Below are 21,154 nucleotides of genomic sequence, written 5' to 3'. Positions count from 1 at the left end.
GAACAGTATTCTTTCTACTGGTATGCTCTTAAAACAATTCTAATGTAGGCATCACTGGATATAAAAACAAATCTTAATCATTTACCTAACAGTAGAGGACATGGGTTTTCAAAGTATGATAATGGTAGTACTTGAGTAGGATGTAAGTTCTAGGTGTCTGAGTAAAGTTTCAGTCAACACAGGGTAAAAAGGGTAAGACAATGGAGAGTAATGATTACTTGGAGTTACTTTTCTGCTAAAATTTGAGTTGAGCTGGAGGGGCAATGAGAGCTCATACAGGTTCCCAAATTAGATGGGGAAGCCATGATAATGGAAAAAAGCCTGGTGATTCTTGATACCGTGGGCTCCTTTTTTGCTGTTCCCACAAGGAACCTTTCCTTTTCATATCAGGAAAAGACATGATCAAGGAATGGAGAGTGGCAGGATTTAATCATGCTAAGAGAAGGTTTTTTTTGTTGTTGGTTTATTTTACTTTTTAATAATTAAGGGGTCATGTCTGCTGAAACGGTCTGTAGACTGAGAAGTTTTAAGGTTAAACTTCTTAATGAGTCTCTTTATTCACATCCAAATAATAGTTATAAAAAAACTAATACATGTGTTGTTTTAACAATAGAAATAATGTAATTTTTTTAATTAAAGAGAAATCTCTAACAGTAAGGCTTGTTTTAAATAAAAATGGTTTTAAAGCCAAAATCTCTATCTTGGAAGGTTTCTGGGAAATATTTTTATGATTTGATATCTTTAATGACAGTACAAATTTTTTTCTGCTATAAAACATAACTGTTATGCTATGTACTTAACTTAAAAATCAGCTTATCTTTAAAAGTGATTTGAAAATCATACACTACAGTTTATATGTTAAAATATTACACTGTCCAATCAACTTTTCAATATCTATGAGTAAGCAGAGAACCAGGCCCCTTTCTTCCTCTAACCCACATAGAACTGACTGATGGAACCAAACTAGGAAGAGATAAGTTTAAGGGTATTGAATTAAGGGAGTGTCTGAACATGTGCTGCTATTGACCAGTTTTAAAATTTGATACTTATCCATTTTTTAACATTTTCTTTGCTTCTTTTCCTCATGATTAATATAGCTAATTGAGAGTTAATAGTGACTATAGTCAAATACTAGTTCCCTCTCTTGTCTTTCTCTTTATACAAATTTACGGCATTATTTCGAGGTTGGCTTGATGGCAATGCTGCAGTCACACATCTGTCTTCCCAGTTGGCAGTCATTGAAACTGCAGCAACTCCAGCTCTGCTGGGACCACTTATGACAGAGTTGGCAGTCAATCTGAGCCAATTTATTATTCATTTTAAATATATGGAGCTACTTCTTTTAGAGGAGGGAGGTAGGACTGAAGGGTAGGCGTTTTTTGTTTCTTCATATACCAAACCTTGTCATGTCTGTTAATATTTATCAAACACCATAATAAAGGGGTGGGCAGTGGAAAATCTTATGCAAGTCGTTATTTGAAAGTTCCTTGAGTATTTTCATGGCATTTGTTTCTTTCATGAAGTGTCGCAAAGCTTCATGACTAAAATGTATTTCATCCATAATCATTGCAGTCTCCTATGGGTTAGAGCCCCATAATTATTTAATAGCTGCTCACAGCATTTAGACTGCTATTTATGGCAGACGGAGAAGAATCTTCAGAGTAACTAAAAATGCCATAAGGAATTTTGTGGTATTTCTACAATATAGTTCTATTAGCAATGGTCTGTGAACACCTTATTTACTTTTGGCATAAAACATACTTAGTCGTCTAGCGTGACTCTACTACCTTGCATAAAACGCCTTCAGGATCATTTTAGAGAAGCAGATTTTTGTGATATGTCATAATCATACTTCATTTTCACCCAATGTTAATATTTATTGTTTGCGGGATTATTTTAAATTAGATTTTTCAGGGCCGGGCATGTTGTTATCTTTTTTAAAAAAATTGAGGTATATTTGACATATAGCATTATATTAGTTTCAGGTGCACAGCATGATTCAATATTTGTATACATTGCCAAACCATCACCACAATAAGTCTAGTCAACATCCATCACCTTACATAGATAGAAAAAAAAATTGTTTTTCTTGCAGTGAGAACTTTTAAGATCTACTCTCTTAGCAACCTTCAAGTATGCAATACAGTATTATTAACTATAGTTACCATGCTGTGTTTTTTAAGAAGCTTTGGTCCAGATAAGAAATGCTTTAAAAAATTTTTTTATTAATTACTTTCAGCCCTCTCATACCCGAAGAGTATCTAATGCCGACATGCCAAAAGATGCCTTTGGATTCCAATCAAAGTGTCTTCTTCCTAGTTCATCTTCTAGAATAGAATCTGATTTACTGATTGAGCTGGTTTCTTTTACCTCTTCTTTTTCTGAAGTTCTTTGGGAAATCTTGGTGACATTGGTTGATCGATGAGGTCATCTCTTATGTTCTGGAGTATAATGTTCCACTTTAGATACTTGAGAGGCAAATGCTCTTGATCTGTCAGAGATGAGATATGGTAACAACACAAAGACTCACTTTAAAGGTCTGTTAAGCTCAACAGAGACAGGTACTTACTTGCTTCTTCCCATTGCAGTTAACTGAAAGGTATTTCATTTCTTTCCATTGTTTAATGAGCTACCTGCTCATCTCTGCTCCTCTTTACAGACAAAATAGATTTATTGTCACACCATTGTTCCTTAATTCTAAAGAATTTCTTGTAGGTTAGATTAGGATACTGAGATTAAAAATGATCAAGACTTCAGCTTCTGTTAGGAAAGAGTGCGTGATGGTTAACATTCTCAAAGCTCCTCTTCCCAAACTTCCTTTCTATATGTAAATCCAGATTTGAAATACACTCAATACATCTGCAAAATTAGATTTCTCACTAATCCTCCTTATGTACATTTTGTGCCCAAGTGAATTTCCTCAAGCTGGAGAGTCTCCCCAGATGAATTATATGTAACATGATTTAAATCACTCCCAAATAGCAGAATTTATATTGTTTGTGAGGTATACAGATTTTTCTCCAAAGCAGTTTTCTTCCTGTTAGTGACTAAAAACTATAAATATACTGAAGCCTTGCTATAACGCAGTTTTGGGGCCCACGCTCTATGGCTACCTCATAGATAAAGTGGCCTGATAGTATTTCACCAATGAAATCTCCCCAGTTGGGATTCAGATAGGCCTGTCTTATTTTGAGCACTTCAGTGTTTGAAGGGACAACAAACAGTGTTATGATGTGGTGCCAGATAGTACTTTTTATTTAAAAATTTCCCAGCATTTGACAAACAGATGCACTGTAACAGAAAAAGCGCTCTTAGATGGGAGTCTGAAGATATGAATCCTAGTGTCAATTTTCATTACTTTTGGCCTTTGGAAAGCCACTGAACCTTCTTGAGTTTTTAGTTATTCTCTTCATCCTAGGATATTGTGGGAATCAAATGAGGTAATATGCATAGACATTTTGAAAACTCAAGTGCCGTATAATGGAAAGTCTTATTATAGATACAAGTCAAAACCAGAGAGTAGTGACTCTCAATACAAAGCACCTACTATGTGCCAAGGTGCTGTGTTAATCAGCGTAGGAGGTGTAAACATCAGTGGCACGCACCTCTGCCTCGAAAAGGTTCAAAGTGCATGTGTAGGGAGCAGTAAAGAAAGAGAAACCTATCTTTAGTTGGTTCCCTAGAAGAGCTAGAATTTGAAATGAGACTTGAACAGTAAGTAACATTTCAACAGGATGACTGCCTGAGAACGACTTCAAATGCAATAATTCTACTATTGAGTTCTCCAAGAACTCATGATACCTTCACCATCTTTTATTTTTATTCCTTTCCTTTAAATGTATTTTTTAATTAATTTTGTGTGAAGGGTAGTGCTATATACAAGAAGAGTGTCTTGTCATCACCAACTTTTTTTTTAAACATCTTTATTGGAGTAAAATTGCTTTACAAAGTTGTGTTAGTTTCTGCTGTATAACAAAGTGAATCAGCTATATGTATACATATATCCCCATATCTTCTCCCTCTTGCATCTCCCTCCGACCCTTCCCATCCCACTCCTCTAGGTGGCCACAAAGCAACGAGCTGATCTCCCTGTGCTGTGCAGCTGCTTCCCACTAGCTACCTATTTTACATTTGGCAGTGTATATATGTCCATGCCACTCTCTCACTTAGTCCCAGCTTACCCTTCCCCCTCCACATGTCCTCAAGTCCATTCTCTACGTCTGGGTCTTTACTCCTGTCCTGCCCCTAGGTTCATCAGAACCATTTCGTTTTTAGATTCCATATATATGTGTTGGCGGTATATGTATATGTCGGTATTTGTTTTTCTCTTTCTGACTTAGTTCACTCTGTATGACAGACTCTAGGTCCATCCACCTCTTTTTATGGCTGAGTAATATTCCATTGTATATATGTGCCACATCTTCTTTACCATTCATCTGTTGATGGACATTTAGGTTGCTTCCATGTCCTGGCTATTGTAAATAGTGCTGCAGTGAACATTGGAGTGCATGACTCTTTTTAAATTATGGTTTTCTCAAGGTATATGCCCAGTAGTGGGATTGCTGGGTCATATGGTAGTTCTATTTTTAGTTTTTTAAGGAACCTCTATACCGTTCTCCATAGTGGCTGTATCACTTTACATTCCCACCAACAGTGCAAGAGGGTTCCCTTTTCTCCACACCCTCTCCAGCGTTTATTGTTTGTAGATCTTTTTGATGATGGCCATTCTGACTGGTGTGAGGTGATACCTCATTGTGGTTTTTTTTTTTTTTATCATTGTAGTTTTGATTTGCGTTTCCCTAATGATTACTAATGTTGAGCATCCTTTCATGTGTTTGTTAGCAATCTGTGTATCTTCTTTGGAGAAATGTCTATTTAGATCTTCTGCCCATTTTGGGGTTGGGTTGTTTGTTTTTTTGATATTGAGCTGCATGAGCTGCTTGTATATTTTGGAGATTAATCCTTTGTCAGTGGCTTCATTTGCAACTATTTTCTCCCATTCTGAGGGTTGTCTTTTCGTCTTGTTTATGGTTTCCTTTGCTGTGCAAAAGCGTTGAAGTTTCATTAGGTCCCATTTGTTTTTGTTTTTATTTACATTTCTCTAGGAGGTGGGTCAAAAAGGATCTTGCTGTGATTTATGTGATAGAGTGTTCTGTCTAAGTTTTTCTCTGAGAGTTTCATAGTGCCTGGCCTTACATTTAGGTCTTTAATCCATTTTGAGTTTATTTTTGTGTATGGTGCTAGGGAGTGTTCTAAATTCATTCTTTTACATGTAGCTGTCCAGTTTTCCCAGCACCACTTATTGAAGGGGCTGTCTTTTCTCCATTGTATATTCTTGCTTCCTTTATCAAAAATAAGGTGACCATAGGTGCGTGGGTTTATCTCTGGGCTTTCTATCCTGTCCCATTGATCTATATTTCTGTTTCTGTGCCAGTACCATACTGTCTTGATGACTGTAGCTTTGTAGTATAGTCTGAAGTCCAGGAGCCTGATTCCCTCCAGCTCCATTTTTCTTTCTCAAGATTGCTTTGGCTATTATGGGTCTTCTGTGTTTCCATACAAATTGTAAACTTTTTTCTTCTAGTTCTGTGAAAAATGCCATTGGTAGTTTGATAGGGATTGCATTGAATCTGTATATTGCTTTGGGTGGTATAGTCATTTTCACAATGCTGGCTTTTCCAATCCAAAAGCATGGTATATCTCTCCATCTGTTTGTATCATTTTTAATTTCTTTCATCAGTGTCTTATAGTTTTCTGCATCCCGGTCTTTTGTCTCCTTAGGTAAGTTTATTCCTAGGTATTTTATTCTTCTGGTTGCAATGGTAAATGGGAGTGTTTCCTTAATTTCTCTTTCAGATTTTTCATCATTAGTATATAGGAATGCAAGAGATTTCAGTGCATTAATTTTGTATCCTGCTACTTTACCAAATTCATTGATTAGCTCTAGTAGTTTTCTAGTAGCGTCTTTAGGATTCTCTCTCTATAGTATCATGTCATCTGCAAACAGTGACAGCTTTACTTCTTCTTTTCCAATTTGGATTCCTTTTATTTCTTTTTCTTCTCTGATTGTTGTGGCTAAAACTTCCAAAACTATATTGAATAAGAGTGGTGAGAGTGGGCAACCTTGTCTTGTTCCTGATCTTAGTGGAAATGGTTTCAGTTTTTCACCACTGAGAACAATGTGGGCTGTGGGTTTGTCATATATGGCCTTTATTATGTTGAGGTAAGTTCCCTCTATGCCTACTTTCTGGAGAGCTTTTATCATGAATGGGTGTTGAATTTTGTCGAAAGCTTTTTCTGCATCTATAGAGATTATCATATGGTTTTTACCCTTCAATTTGTTAATATGGTGTATCACATTGATTCACTTGCATATATTGAAGAATCCTTGCATTCCTGGGATAAATCCCACTTGATCATGGTGTATGATCCTTTCAATGTGCTGCTGGATTCTGTTTGCTAGTATTTTGTTGAGGATTTTTGCATCTGTGTTCATCAGTGATATTGGCCTGTAGTTTTCTTTCTTTGTGACATCTTTGTCTTGTTTTGGTATCAGGGTGATGGTGGCCTCGTTGAATGTGTTTGGGAGTGGTCCTTCCTCTGGTATATTTTGGAAGAGTTTGAGAAGGATAGGTGTTAGCTCTTCTCTAAATATTTGATAGAATTTGCCTGTTTAGCCATCTGATCCTGGGCTTTTGTTTGTTGGAATATTTTAAATCACGGTCTCAGTTTCAGTGCTTGTGATTGGTCTTTTTATATTTTCTATTTCTTCCTGGTTCAGCCTCGGAAGGTTGTGCTTTTATAACAGTTTGTCCATTTCTTCCAGGTTGTCCATTTTATTGGCATAGAGTTGCTTGTAGTAATCTCTCATGGTCCTTTGTATTTCTGCAGTGTTAGCTGTTACTTCTCCTTTTTCATTTCTAATTCTACTGATTTGAGTCTTCTCCCTTTTTTCCTTGATGAGTCTGGCTAATGACTTATCAATTTTGTTTATCTTCTCAGAGAACCAGCTTTAGTTTTATTGATCTTTGCTATTGTTTCCTTCATTTCCTTTTCATTTATTTCTGATCTGATCTTTATGGTTTCTTTCCTTCTGCTAACTTTAGGGTTTTTTTCTTTCTTCTTTCTCTAATTGCTTTAGATGTAAGGTTAGGTTGCTTATTTGAGATGTTTCTTGTCTCTTGAGGTAGGATTGTATTGCTATAAACTTCCTTCTTAGAACTGCTTTTGCTGCATCCCATCGGTTGTGTGTCATCATGTTTTCATTGTCATTTGTTTCTAGGTATTTTTTGATTTCCTCTTTGATTTCTTCAGTGATCTCTTGGCTATTTAGTAGCTTATTGTTTAGCCTCCATGGATTTGTATTTTTTACTTTTTTTTTCCTGTCATTGATATGTAGTCTCATAGCATTGTGGTTAGAATGATACTTGATACGATTCCAATTTTCTTAAATTTTCTAAGGCTTGATTTGTGACCCAAGATATGTTCTATCCTGGAGAATGTTCCATGAGCACTTTAGAAGAAAGTATATTCTGTTGTTTTAGGATGGCATGTGCTATAAATATCAGTTAAGTCCACCCTGTTTATTGTGTCATTTAAAGTTTGTGTTTCCTTATTTATTTTCATTTTGGTTGATCTGTCCATTGGTGAAAGTGGGGTGTTAAAGTCCCCTACTATGATTGTGTTACTGTCGATTTCCCCTTTTAAGGCTCTTAGCATTTGCCTTATATGTTGAGGTGCTCCTATGCTGGGTGCATAAATATTTACAATTGTTCTATCTTCTTCTTGGATCAAGCCCTTGATCATTATGTAGTGTCCTTCTTTATCTCTTGTTATAGTCTTTATTTTAAAGTCTATTTTGTCTGATATGAGAATTGCTACCCCAGCTTTCTTTCGATTTCCATTTGCATGGAATATCTCTTTCCATTCCCTCACTTTCAGCCTGTATGTGTCCCTAAGTCTGAAGTGGGTCTCTTGTAGACAGTATATATATGGGTTTTGTTATATCCATTCAGCCAGTCTGTGTCTTCTGGTTGGAGCATTTAATCCATTTACTTTTAAGGTAATTATCGATATGTATGTTCCTATTACCACTTCCCACTTGTTTTGGGTTTGTTACTGTAGGTCTTTTCCTTCTCTTGTGTTTCCTGCCTAGAGGAGTTCCTTTAGCATTTGTTGTAAAGCTGGTTTGGTGGTGCCGAATTCTCTTAGCTTTTGCTTGTCTGTAAAGGTTTTAATTTCTCCGTCGAATCTGAATGAGATCCTTGCTGTGTAGAGTAATCTTGCTTGTGGGTTTTTCCCTTTCTTCACTTTAAATATATCCTGCCACTCCCTTCTGGCTTGCAGAGTTTCTGCTTAGCTGTTAACCTTATGGGGATTCCGTTGTATGTTATTTGTTGCTTTTCCCTTCCTGCTTTTAATATTTTTTCTTTGTATTTAATTTTTGATGGTTTGAATAATATGTGTCTTGGAGTGTTTCTCCTTGGATTTATCCTGTATGGGACTCTCTGCACTTCCTGGACTTGATTGATTATTTCCTTTCCCATATTAAGGAAGTTTTCAACTATAATCTCTTCAAATACTTTCTCAGACCCTTTCTATTTCTCTTCTTCTTCTGGGACCCCTATAATTAGAATGGTGGTGCATTTAATGTTGTCCCAGAGGTCTCAGAGAGTGCCCTCAATTCTTTTTCATTCTTTTTTCTTTATTCTGCTCTGTGGTAGTTATTTCCACTCTTTTTCTTCCTGGTCACATATCTGTTCTTCTGCCTCAGTTAGTCTGCTATTGATTCCTTCTAGAGAATTTTAAATTTCATTTATTGTGCTGTTCATCCTTGTTTGTTTGGTCTTTAGTTATTCTAGGTCCTTGTTAAATGTTCTTGTATTTTCTCCATTCTTTTTACAAGATTTTGGATCATCTTTACTGTCATTACTCTGAATTCTTTCTCAGGTAGACTGCCTATTTCCTCTTCATTTGTTTGGTCTGGTGGGTTTTTACCTTGCTCCCTCATCTGCTGCATATTTCTCTGTCTTCTCATTTTGCTTATCTTTCTGTGTTTGGGGTCTCCGTTTCTCAGGGTGCAGGTTAGTATTTCCTGTTGTTTTTGGTGTCTGCCCCCAGTGGGTAAGGTTGGTTCAGTGGGTTGTGTAGGCTTCCTGGTAGAGGGGACTGGTGCCTGTGTTCTGGTGGATGACGCTGGATCTTGTCTTTCTGGTGGGCAGGGACGCGTCCAGTGGTGTGTTTTAGGGTATCTGTGAACTTAGTATGATTTTAGGCAGCCTCTCTGTTAATGGGTGGGGCTGTGTTCCTCCTTTTCTAGTTGTTTGGCATGGGGCATCAAGCACTGGAGCTTGCTGGCTCTTGGGTGGAGCTGGGTCTTAGCGTTGAAGCGGAGTTCTCTGGGAGAGCTCTTGCTGATTGATATTACATGGGGCCAGGAGGTCTCTGATGGTCCAGTGTCCTGAACTTGGCTCTCCCACCTCATAGGCTCAGGCCTGACACCAGGCCAGAGCACCAAGACCCTGTCAGCCACATGGCCAGGTACGTGGGAATTTTCTTGCCTTTTGGGAAGTCTGCGGTCTTCTGCCAATGTTCAGTAGGTGTTGTGTAGGCGTTGTTCCACATGTAGATGTATGTTTGATGTATTTGTGGGGAGGAAGGTGATCTCCACGTCTTACTCTTCCACCACCTTGAAGGTCTCCCCCAACACCACCTTAATGTATCAGTGGTGAGATCAGGATGAGAATTCTCATGGCAGAGTGGAAAGCTTTGTATGTTTCTAGAAACACTGTTCTTCCCATCAGATCACAGTTGACAGTAAGAATTCAAGTATATTTATTCTGAGTGTTACTTTAGTTTCAATAACCTGGGAATCTTCTTAAAAGTACCTATGATAAGTGGGAGGACAGTGTTCTCTCTCTCTCTCTCTTTTTCCCCCTCCTTCCCTGTGTTCCTTTCTTCCTCCCTCCCTTCCCCTCTATCCCGCTTCCTACCTCCTTCTTCCACTTTTTGAATGAGAAATAAACCTTAATTAGGTTAAACTTCTGAGATTTCAGGGTTGCTTTTTTTTTGGGGGGGTGTACATGGGCCTCTCACTGCTGTGGCCTCTCCCGTTGCAGAGCACAGGCTCCAGACGCGCAGGCTCAGCGGCCGTGGCTCACGGGCCCAGCTGCTCTGCGGCATGTGGGATCCTCCCAGACCCGGGCACGAACCCGTGTCCCCTGCATCGGCAGGTGGACTCTCAGCCACCAGGGAAGCCCCAGGGTTGCTTTTAAACAGCAGCCTAACCTAATACTGAAGTATATTCTACAGTAACTAAAACCTTAAAATCTGTCTTTGGCTTAGCAGGCATTCAACAATGAGGAAACCCATATTGGAAGCTGAAACGATGGCCAACCATATTAAGCAGTGAGAATAAATGTTAAAACTCTTGCCTCACATAAATTGGGGGTCATATTATGTGCCTACTCAGCAGGCACTTCTAGAAGAAATTGGGAATCAAAACCTTATTTGTGTGGGTTAGTTTTTTATACTAATTGAAATTTTTATTGAGGTAATTGTGGATTCACATTTAGTGTAAGGAATAGTATAGGTCCTGAAGAAATAATATAGAGTTCCTATTTATAATTTACCTAGTTCTCCCCAGTGATAACATCTTACAAAACTGTAGTACTGTATTGCAACTGGGGTATTAACATTGATAAAATTTGTCTTGTTCAGATTTCTACAGTTTTACTTGTGTGTGTGTGTGTGTGTGTGCGTGTGTGTGTGTGTTTAATCATATACAATTTTATCACATGTGTAGGTTTGTATATCCACAACCATTGTAAAAATACAGAATAGTTCCATTACTACAAGAATTCCTCATATTCCCCTTTTATTGCCACACCCACCTCCCTCCCACCATATCCCCCCTACTCCCTGCCTCCTAATTCTTGGCAACCACTAATCTATTCTACCTTTCTAAAATGTTGTCATTTCAAAATACTATATAAGATGACATCATATAGCATGTAACCTTTAGGGGTTGGCTTTTTTTCACTCAGCATAATTCTCCAGAGATTCATCTAAATTGCTATGTGTATCAGTGGTTTGATCCTTTTTGCTGCTGAGTAGTTTTCCATGGTTTAGATGTACTACAGTCTGTTTACACATTTACCTGTTGTAGTACATCTTAGATGTTTCCAGCTTTTGGCTACTTATGAGTAAAGCTTCTATGAATGTTTATGTACAGAGTCTTGTGTGAACATAAGTTTTCATTTCTCTTGGATAGATGCCCAAGAGTGCAATTGCTAGGTCATAGGGTAGTTGCGTCTTTAGTTTTATTTTTAAAAACGGTTACACTGTTTTCCAGAGAGACTGTACCATTTTACATACCCACCAGCAATGTATGAGTAATCTAATTTGTCTGCATCCTCAACATTTGGTATTTTCACTTTTCTTTTTCATTTTAACCATTCTGCTAGATGTGTAGTGAGATCACTGAAGTTTTAATTTGCATTTTCCTAATGGCTAATGATGTGGAACATCTTTTCATGTGCTTATTTGTCATGAGTATATCCTCTTTGATGAAATGTCAGTTCTTGCCTTTTGTCCATTTTCTAATTAGATTTTTTTTTTTTACTGTTGTTTTGAGAGTTCATTATATATTCTAGATACTAGTCCTTTGCTAGCTATGTGGTTTGCATATATTTTCTCATACTCTGTACCTTGTCTCTTCTTAACAGAGTTGTTCACAGGACAAAAGTTTTTAAAATTAAGTCCAGTTTATCAATTTTTCCTTTTATGGATCATGCTTTTGGTGTGAAGTCTAAGAACTTTTTGTGTAGTCCTATATACCCCCAATTTTCTCCTCTGTTTTTTCCTACAAGTTTTATTGTTTTATATTTTATATTTAAGGCTGTGATCCATTTTGAGTTAATTTTTGTATAAGATGTGAGGTTTAGATGAACTTTTTTTTCCTCTATGGATATCAAATTGTTTTCTGGGATCTCTATTCCGTAGATCTATGTTTCTTTCGCTCCACCAATACCACACTTTCTTAATCAATGTAGCTGTATAGTAAGCCTTAATATCTTGGAGAGTAATTTCTCCCATTTTATTTTTCTCCATCAGGGTTGTTTTAGCTATTTTAATTTCTTTGCATTTCCATGAAAATTTGCTGGGATTTGATAGGAATTACATTAAATTTATAGATCAACTTGGGGGAAAATTGACATCTTTACTGTGTTGATTCTTCTCATCCATAAACATAGTATGTCTCAATATTTATTTAGGTCTTCTTTGAGTTCTTTCATCAGCATTTTGTAATTTTCAGCATCCACATCATGTATATGTTTTGGTTTTGTCAGACTTATACCTAAGTATTTCATTTTATTTGTAGTGATTGTAAATGATATTGCATTTTAAATTCTGGTTTCCACATGTTCATTTTTAGTACATAAAAACACAATTTTATATGTTGATCTTGTATGCCTGCTGAACTCACTTCTAGGAGTTTGGTATTTTGGGGTTTTGTTTTGTTTTTGATTCCTTGGGATTTTCTACATAAGTAGTTACATCATCTGCAAAAAGGGACAATTTTGTTTTTTCCTTCCCCATCTGTATGCTATTTATGTCTTTTTCTCACATTACACTGGTTAGAACTTCAGGACCATGTTGAATAAGAGTGGTGAGAACAAACGTCTTTGCCTTGCTTCTGAGTTTAGTCTTTCACTGGAAGTATAATTTTAGGTATAGGTTTTTTTGTAGATGCTTTTTATCAACTTGAGGTAATTCCACTCTTTTCCTGACTTTTTTTATCATTAATTTTTATTATTAATGAGTACTGGATTTTGTCAAATGCTTTTTCTACATCAGTTGATATAATCATATGACTTTTCTTCTTTAACTTGTTGATATGGTGGATTACACTGACACATTTTTAAACATTGATTCAACCTTACGTTTATGGAATAAATTCTACTTGGTCCTGGTTTCTAGTTCCTTTTATATGTTATTGGATTTGGTTTGCTAGAATTTTCTTGAGGATTTTTAAGTGTTTGAGAGATTTTTTTTAATTGTTATTTTATATTGGAGTATACTTTATTTACAATGTTGTGTTAGTTTCAGGTGTACAGCAAAGTGATTTAGTTATACATATACATATATCTATTCTTTTTCAGATTCTTTCCCATATAGGTTATTACAGAGGTTTGAGTTGATTTTTGTTCATAGTTAGAGGTAGGGGGTCAACTTCAGTTACATGTGGATATGCAGTTGTCCCTGTATTATTGGCTGAAAAAGACTATGCTTCCTCCCATTGTATTGTCTTGGCACCTTTGTTAAAAATGAGTTGACCATAAATATAAGGTTTTATTTGTGGACTTCATTTCTGTTCCATTGATCTCTATGGCTATCCTATGCTAATACCATGCTGTCTCGATTACTGTAGCTTTGTAGTATGTTTTAAAATTGGGTGGTGTAATTCCTGCAATTTATTATTCTTTTTCAGATTGCTTTGGCTATTCTGGGTCCTTTGTCTTTCCATGTAAATTTTAAAGCTTGTCTCTATCTACAAAAGTAGCCTTCTGGAATTTTCATAGGCATTGCATTGAATTTGTAGATCAATTTGTGGAGAATTGACATCTTAACAGTATTGAGTCTTTCAATCCATGAACATGGAATATCTCTTCATTTTTTTAGATCTTCTTTAGTTTCTCTTAGCAATGATTTATAGTTTCCAGTGTACAAGTCTTATAGTTCATTTGCTAAGTTTATTCCTGAGTGTTTTAATTCTTTTTTATGCTACTGTGAATGGAGTTGTTTTATTAATTTCACTTTCATATTGTTCAGTACAATTACTTTTTTAATAATGTCAAATGTATATGGCATAGTTCCCATCAAATTTTGACTATTACTAGCATTTTACTTCTAGTATGATGTATAATTTAATAGGCCTGCAGGGACAATCACTGACGCATATCATGGGACCAGAACTCTGGGCAGTTAAGTGCCTAGGTGCAGTTTCTGCCCTTAAAGGAATGAAACTCCTGAAAAACGTAAAGTATGTTAATACAGAGATAGTCTTGAGAATTCAATTTGAAGCCATGACAAAATATTTATGGTAAGCCTCTCTTAATAATGCTGACTTGTGTTTTTCGACATTTCATTGATTTTTAAAAATGCTTATAAAAGTACTCTTGCATTTAATATGTATCAATCAGCAAATTAAGTAGTTTGTGCTTATGTTGACACCTTTGGCCTCAAGTTAATGGTTTGCTGTAGTGCTCATTTGTGTTTCTGTCACATTGAAAAATGTTATTCAGGGGTAAAAAATTGGTCCCTGCAGTTAGTTATTACAACAGAAAGGAGTTGTGTTTTCCCAGACTGTTCTCCTAGCCTTTCAGTAGACAACCATCATTTAAATCACTTGTTCTTAAAAGGTGTGATCTTACGGAATGCCTATATGTCATAAGATAGAATGAGGTATTATACTTCAAAAACTGCAAAACATTGGTTCTTTTCCAATTGGCTGAAGAAAATTAAAGTATATTGTTCCACATTTTTTAGTTTTTCTCTTGTAAAGTTTTCCGTAAATTTTTGGCACCAGTTATTGCTTATCAACCAGTGAGCATTAATGAATACTAAAACAAATGACCAAATTTATTTGTGCACATTAACAGAAAAACTCAGATTATCACACTTACTTCAACAGCTTATTTTTACTGCAGAAAGTTACTGTTCTATATGGTGAAACTAATGGTATTTTGTGTTGTTCTGCCCCTGAGCAAATTAAGGACCACCAAGTTAAATAAATCATTAGAAAGGAACTGAAATGTGAAAATATTCAGTGTACTACTTTGCTTATAGGCAGCAAAGACCTACCAAAATCCACACATTCAATTTCATGACCATCCTGTATGACACCTTTAGGCTGTAATGAGTAAAAAGCAGTTAACACTTCTCTTCAACAAAATACAAATGTCAGGTAGACTGTTACTTCCCTGAAAGCTAGGGAGAGCCAATCAAGAACAGTCTTGTGCAATAGTTTCCAACCAGACAGAGGCATGTTTTTCTCTTCCTCTGTATTTTCTAATACTTAAAGCTATTAAAATTGACATGTATGGGACTCCCCTGGCTATCCAGTGGTTAAGACTCCGCACTTCCACTGCAGGGGGCACGGGTTCAATCCCTGGTCGGGGAACTAAGATCCTGCAAGGCGCATAGCATGGAAAAAAAAAATTGACATGTAAAGTTTTGTCAATCATAGGTTGAAGGGAGAATGTAAGTTATGTTCCTGGGATATTTTGTCCTCTGAGTAATGATGTGTGCCTTTTCCCCTTATAGGCGTGCTGCAAAGGAATGTAGAAGAGAGAGAAGTTTTCGAGCATCGTCATTACAGGGAGCAGGAATGCAATGTCAGGATTGCTTTTGATTGAATGACCCTATCTTCAGCATGCTGTTTTTGGATTATACATTACCTACAAATTTTGATGGTGTTTGTTAGAGTAGTATTTACAGTTAATATTTAATCTTTGGTGGCAATAAAGGCTGCATGTATTTTTCCCCCACTTAAATATTGTGCTGTTGGGAATGATACTGTAGTTTGGCATTTAGTATTAGCAAATCAAAACTATATCACCTCTTCTGTCTAGACAGCAGCCTATTTGATGTTGACTCTGTGTGTGCATATCTTACCAGCAGCACGCATTGTCCTTTTCACTCCAACCAGATCATAAAGAAATGTTTGCCAAAAAATAGATGCCAACCAGTCTTGACTGGGTGCCTGTTAACGTTCAACGTATAGTGTTAGCTACTGTAAAGTTTCTCTCCTCAAAAGAACTTACTGTCTACTTTGAGATATACTTAATGCCTGTCTGTATAAAAAAACAGTATAGACAATACAAGGAAGTGTGTTATGAAGTACAGAAAGTATGCTATAGAAATTCAGAGAAGGGAGGAAGAGTTAGGATGGATTTGGGACTTGATTTAGGTTATTTTAAAAAGGGTACGGTTCAGGCAATTGGTTTATTTTTGATGTCCAGATAATCTGATGTTTTACTTGGTTTTAGCATATGATTTATAGTCGTGGGGTTTGTGTATTTGTTTATCTGTTTTTCAAGAAAAAGCATTGTTCTTAGCTTGGAAACAGTCTGATTTCTTGTGTTTCATGTTTTACCTAAGTCATAAATAAAGGCAAAGCTCTGAAAAATAAAAGTATAACACTAAAATAAACTACTTATAAGTTTTTGAGTGACTAAAGCTTAATTGCCTGTAATTCCTGAGCTGAATTTCTGTTGTACTGACTGAACATGAACATCCTGAAGGGTACATATTATGGAAAGAATATATTTTTGAAATGAGTATTAGTGATTTACATCACCTTATGAGTAAACCAAATATCAGAACTTACATGGCCTCTTTTTTTCCTACCCACACTTCTCAAAGTAGCAGCTTGTAATCAGGTAAGTTTTCATTACCTCTCAAAATTACAGAGACCATTTAATTTTATGGATGATTTCTGTAGGTAAACAGCTTTTGAGTATTATCTTGAGTAATCTTTAATGTTTGAATACAATATTATTATCCTAGATAAAGACATTTCCCCTATTGTTTTTGGCAATTCAACTCTTGTAGTCTGTGAATACGTTAAGTTCCACATTCAGTAAAGAGAACATAGTATATAGAAGGAAATACTGGATTTATTCTTGTCCCTGCTTAATTAACTGCACAGATAATTTCATTTGGAGCATTATCTTTTGTCTATAACATGAAAGAGTTGGACCATATGAAGATTTTCCCAACTGGAAGAAACTAGTTTTCATTTCTCACAAGTTTTTTGATTCCTTTATGTCTTTTCACTACCAGTACTTGCTTACTGTAAACTTCCTCAGTAAAATAAAGAAAGAGGAGACTACAGTACTCCTGTTGACTTTGCATTGGGAGTTCTAATATTTTTTTCCAGGACATAAAAGAGGCATGTGATACAGAGTAAAGTAAGTCAGGAAGAGAAAAACAAATACCGTATGCTAACACATATATATGGAATCTAAAAAAAAAATGGTTATGAAGAACCTAGGGGCAGGATGGGAATAAAGACGCAGACCTACTAGAGAATGAACTTGAGGATATGCGGAGGGGGAAGGGTAAACTGGGACAAAGTGAGAGAGCGGCATGGACATATATACACTACCAAACATAAAATAGATAGCTAGTGGGAAGAAGCTGCATAGCACAGGGAGATCAGCTCGGTGCTTTGTGACCACCTAGAGGGGTGGGATAGGGAGGGTGGGAGGGAGAGAGATGCAAGAGGGAAGAGATATGGGGACATATGTATATGTATAACTGATTCACTTTGTTATAAAGCAGAAACTAACACGCCATTGTAAAGCAATTATACTCCAATAAAGATGTTTTAAAAAAAGGCTAAAAAAAAAAAAAAAAAGAGGCGTGTGAATGGCAAGTGACTTCCAGGTCAATGTAGTAATACTGTGGGTTTACTGGTAGATCTCAGTGTACTGTTTGGAGCCTTGGACTAAATCGTTTTTAAGGTTCCCTCTGACTCTAGTTCTAACATGTGTCTAAAAGACATGGCATTGTTGAACAGATATTAATTAAAAGATCAGAAATAACCTATTCTTGCAAGTAATTTTAAGGCTACGTTTATGTTAGGTACTGGAATCTTGAGACCCCTCTCCCCCGCAGCCGTTGTTAAAGACCAGCTAAGATATTAGCTGAAGGAGAATTCTTAAATTTGTCATGCTGACACTTTCCCAGTGCTTATCTACTTTTTTTGTCCTCTGAAAAAGACAGCATTTATGCTATCTCATTTGGAGGATTTGAAAGACATGCACAGTTGTTTACTCTTAATATTAGATGAGTGATGCTATCCCTCTTCAAGAGAAGATTTTTGGTTTTAGCATCTTCTTTCATATCTGGAAATTATAATTGCTTCATAATGTATTCATCAGAAGTGTGCTGTGAACAAAGCACCTAAAAAGGACAAAGCCTGAAAATATGTCTATGTTAAGGAGGAACTTCTGGCTTAATTAAACTAACCTTGTTAAATTGTCAGAAAGACACATGAGGCATATTTTTCAGTTTGTCATAAACTCTTCTGGGGGTGAAATTGTGAAATTACCTCGTGCTAAGATCTCTGTGCCCATGAATAACATCTAGAAATCTCAAAGCTTTTAATATACTGTCTGATATCCTTTTGAAGTGGGGAGAGGATGCTGTGGGGAAATGGAATAGCTGTTATTCCACAGGTAATAAATTTGGCAGAGCTAGAAATAGCCTGGTTTTCCTTCTAGCACAATTTTCTGAATATTTGTCCCTTGGTACCTACCACTCGGACTGGCTACAGTTATACACAGGTACATAGAGTACTTCCTTATGACCTTGCTTTGTAGTTGTAATTCCACTCCATGTATGTCTTTTTAGCCATTCATTCTCCACTCATCCCACCTAGTGGATTTGTAATGTAGTGTGTATCACTTCAGTACCAATAGAATGTATGTTTTATAGGAAGCTGTATACAAGTCTGGTGTGGTGGTCAGTGTAGTAATCTGTTCCACCCTTTGCCACCTTCCCAGGGGACAGACACACTAGCAACTTTGGTGTATTCTTCCATTTGCTTGTTGATCAATGTGTCAATTGGACAGTTTGGTTGAGCAGCAGAATTCAGCCCACCGCCATATAGGATTTACTTAATGCAGGTTATGTTATGACCCACACTTTGTTTTTGCTTAGATTCCATCCCTGTTCTGTGCCAAAACCACAAAATGGTGCATGTTAGAGCTGCATTCATTCACCTGGGTGCTTCAAGAGCACAGTCATTTGCATATGCTAGGGCTTGGGTAACTCTAGTACTTTCCATGACATTCTCATCTGTTAGAAATTCTCAGGATGGGAAGTATGATGTCTTCCAGTAGCTGCTGTTTGGTCTTATCCTCTAACTTGAGTGTGGCAATACAGACAGTTTAAATAAGTCTGAACCTACTGGATAAACTTGGAATATTTGCTCATAGATGACCACGCTGCAAGTGATTTTAAAACCATTCTTTTGGGCTTCCCTGGTGGCGCAGTGGTTGAGAGTCCGCCTGCCGATGCAGGGGACATGGGTTCGTGCCCTGGTCCGGGAGGATCCCACATGCCGCGGAGCGGCAGGGCCCGTGAGCCATGGCCGCTGAGCCTGCGCGTCCGGAGCCCATGCTCCGCAACGGGAGAGGCCACAGCAGCGAGAGGCCCGCGTACCGCAAAAAAAAACAAAAAACAAAAAACATTCTTTTGTGTAGTACTTTATAGTCACCCTATTCTGAAGAATTATTCCCATTTTACAGATGAGGAAACTGGCCTAGACCAGTTAAAGAAGCTTAATGAAACTTACATAGTCTTGTAACTTGCCAAACAAAAGTTCAAGTCCAGGTTGCCTACTATGTTATATTGTCAATAACTGTGGGAACTGAGAATCCAAGCAGTGTGACCCCCCCCAAACCCATGATCCTTTTCTTCTTTGGCTCTTTGTGATATAAGAAGGGTTCTCTTTAATTAAAAAATATATTGACTAGGTAATATAATCATGTGGTTCAAAATTCAAGGAGATAAAGTGAAAAGTTTTATCCCTCACCATCCAGTTCCCTTAACCCGGAATCATTTACTTATCACTGTCTTATGTTTTCTCAGAGGTATTTTATTGCCTATACAAGCAAACACATACATATATTCCTTCTTTTTTAAAAACTAAAATGGAAGAATACTATACACATCGTGCTGTACCTTGCTTTTGCACTAAATATATTTTAGAGATTGTTCAGTAGCAGTCCATAGAGAACTTTGTCATCTTTGGTACTGCTGCATAGTTTTCCATTGAATGGATGTATAACATTCATGGATATTTAAGTTGTTTCCAGTATTTTGTTATTATAAACAAGGTTGCATGACTAATTTTATATATATACAAAATTTTATAATATATATAGTTTATAAAATTGTATAGCCTATAATTAGATATGTACACATAAAATTAATTTCTTGAGGATACATAGTATTGAGGATAAGTTGAATTCTTGCTTTAAATTGTGCATTTATGATTTAAATTGTATCCTCAAGTTGCCTTCCACAGAGGTACCAATTTATGTTTCTACCAGCAGTGTACTGAGAATGCCTGTTTCCCCTCAATCTCAACAAAACAAGTGTGTTCTCAAACTTGTGGATCTTTACTAATCTGGTGGGTGAAAAATGTTATTTTAATGTACTTTTAGAAAATAAACTTTATTTTTTAAGAGAAGTTTTAGATTCACAGAAAAGTTGCATAGTACAGAGTTCTGTATTCCTCCACTCAGTTTTATTTAGTGTTAACATCTTAAATAACTCTGGTATATTTGTCACAGCTAATGATAGATGTGATAATGATAATGATAGATAGATTATTAACTAAAGTGCATAATTTATTGATATTTCTGTATTTTTTTACCTAGGGCCCTTTTCTGTCCCAGGATCCCACATTACATTTGGTCATCATGTCTCCTTTGATTCTTTTGTGACAGATGCTCAGACTTTCCATGTTTTTGATGACCTTGACAGTTTTGAGGAGTACACATCAGGTATTTTATAGTCAGTGTACTTTGAAATTTACATGTCACTTGTGAGATTAAACATCTTTCTTTTCATGTACTTAAGGACATTTGTATTTCCATTTCCGGGAACTAGGAGCCCATTCTCTTAACCACTGTGTTCTACCACTCTCTTGATTCATTGTAATTATCAATAAAAACATTCATGGGCCCGAACACACGTGGGTTTCTGATTCTCAGGATAGGAAGTACAATGTCTTAGCCTCTGTTAGAGACAGAGGAGAACCATTTGTGCTAGTGATGTGGTCAAACTTGAGTCTGATCACTCTGGTAACACTGCAGAGGATGAAACCAGAGGCTCGACTGGAAACAGCAGGTAGGTGGGATGCAGGATAAGAAGTCCTTGAAAGCAGAAGCAGGGTTGATAGGGACACATTCGAGGGAAATTAGAGGGGCCAGGATTTGGTGATACTGGATGAGAGAGTCAAGAAGTCAAAGGCGACGCCTAGGCTTATGAGCTGGATATTTTGGATGTTACCTTTAACCTATACAAGAAATCCAAGAGAAATACTTGAACAATTCACAATATACCGGTTGCT

The 21,154-nt window shown here is 36.7% G+C and overlaps 1 protein-coding gene across 1 annotated transcript in view; it reads left to right on the top strand.

The window, feature by feature from the left end:
* The window catches only part of NUP62CL (nucleoporin 62 C-terminal like), a 38,250-nt gene extending 22,831 nt beyond the window's left edge, over positions 1-15,419 (top strand). The window contains exon 9 of the mRNA XM_065900237.1: positions 15,328-15,419. Coding sequence (XP_065756309.1) covers positions 15,328-15,419 — 92 coding nt within the window. The remainder of the gene's footprint in view (positions 1-15,327) is intronic.
* The last annotated feature ends 5,735 nt before the right edge of the window (positions 15,420-21,154 follow it).

This window comes from Phocoena phocoena, chromosome X (genome assembly GCF_963924675.1).
Source record: "Phocoena phocoena chromosome X, mPhoPho1.1, whole genome shotgun sequence".
In the NCBI taxonomy this organism is placed as follows: Eukaryota; Metazoa; Chordata; class Mammalia; order Artiodactyla; family Phocoenidae; genus Phocoena; species Phocoena phocoena.
The sequence above is the reverse complement of the archived record's forward strand: the minus strand, read 5'-3'. Positions and strand labels throughout refer to the sequence as shown.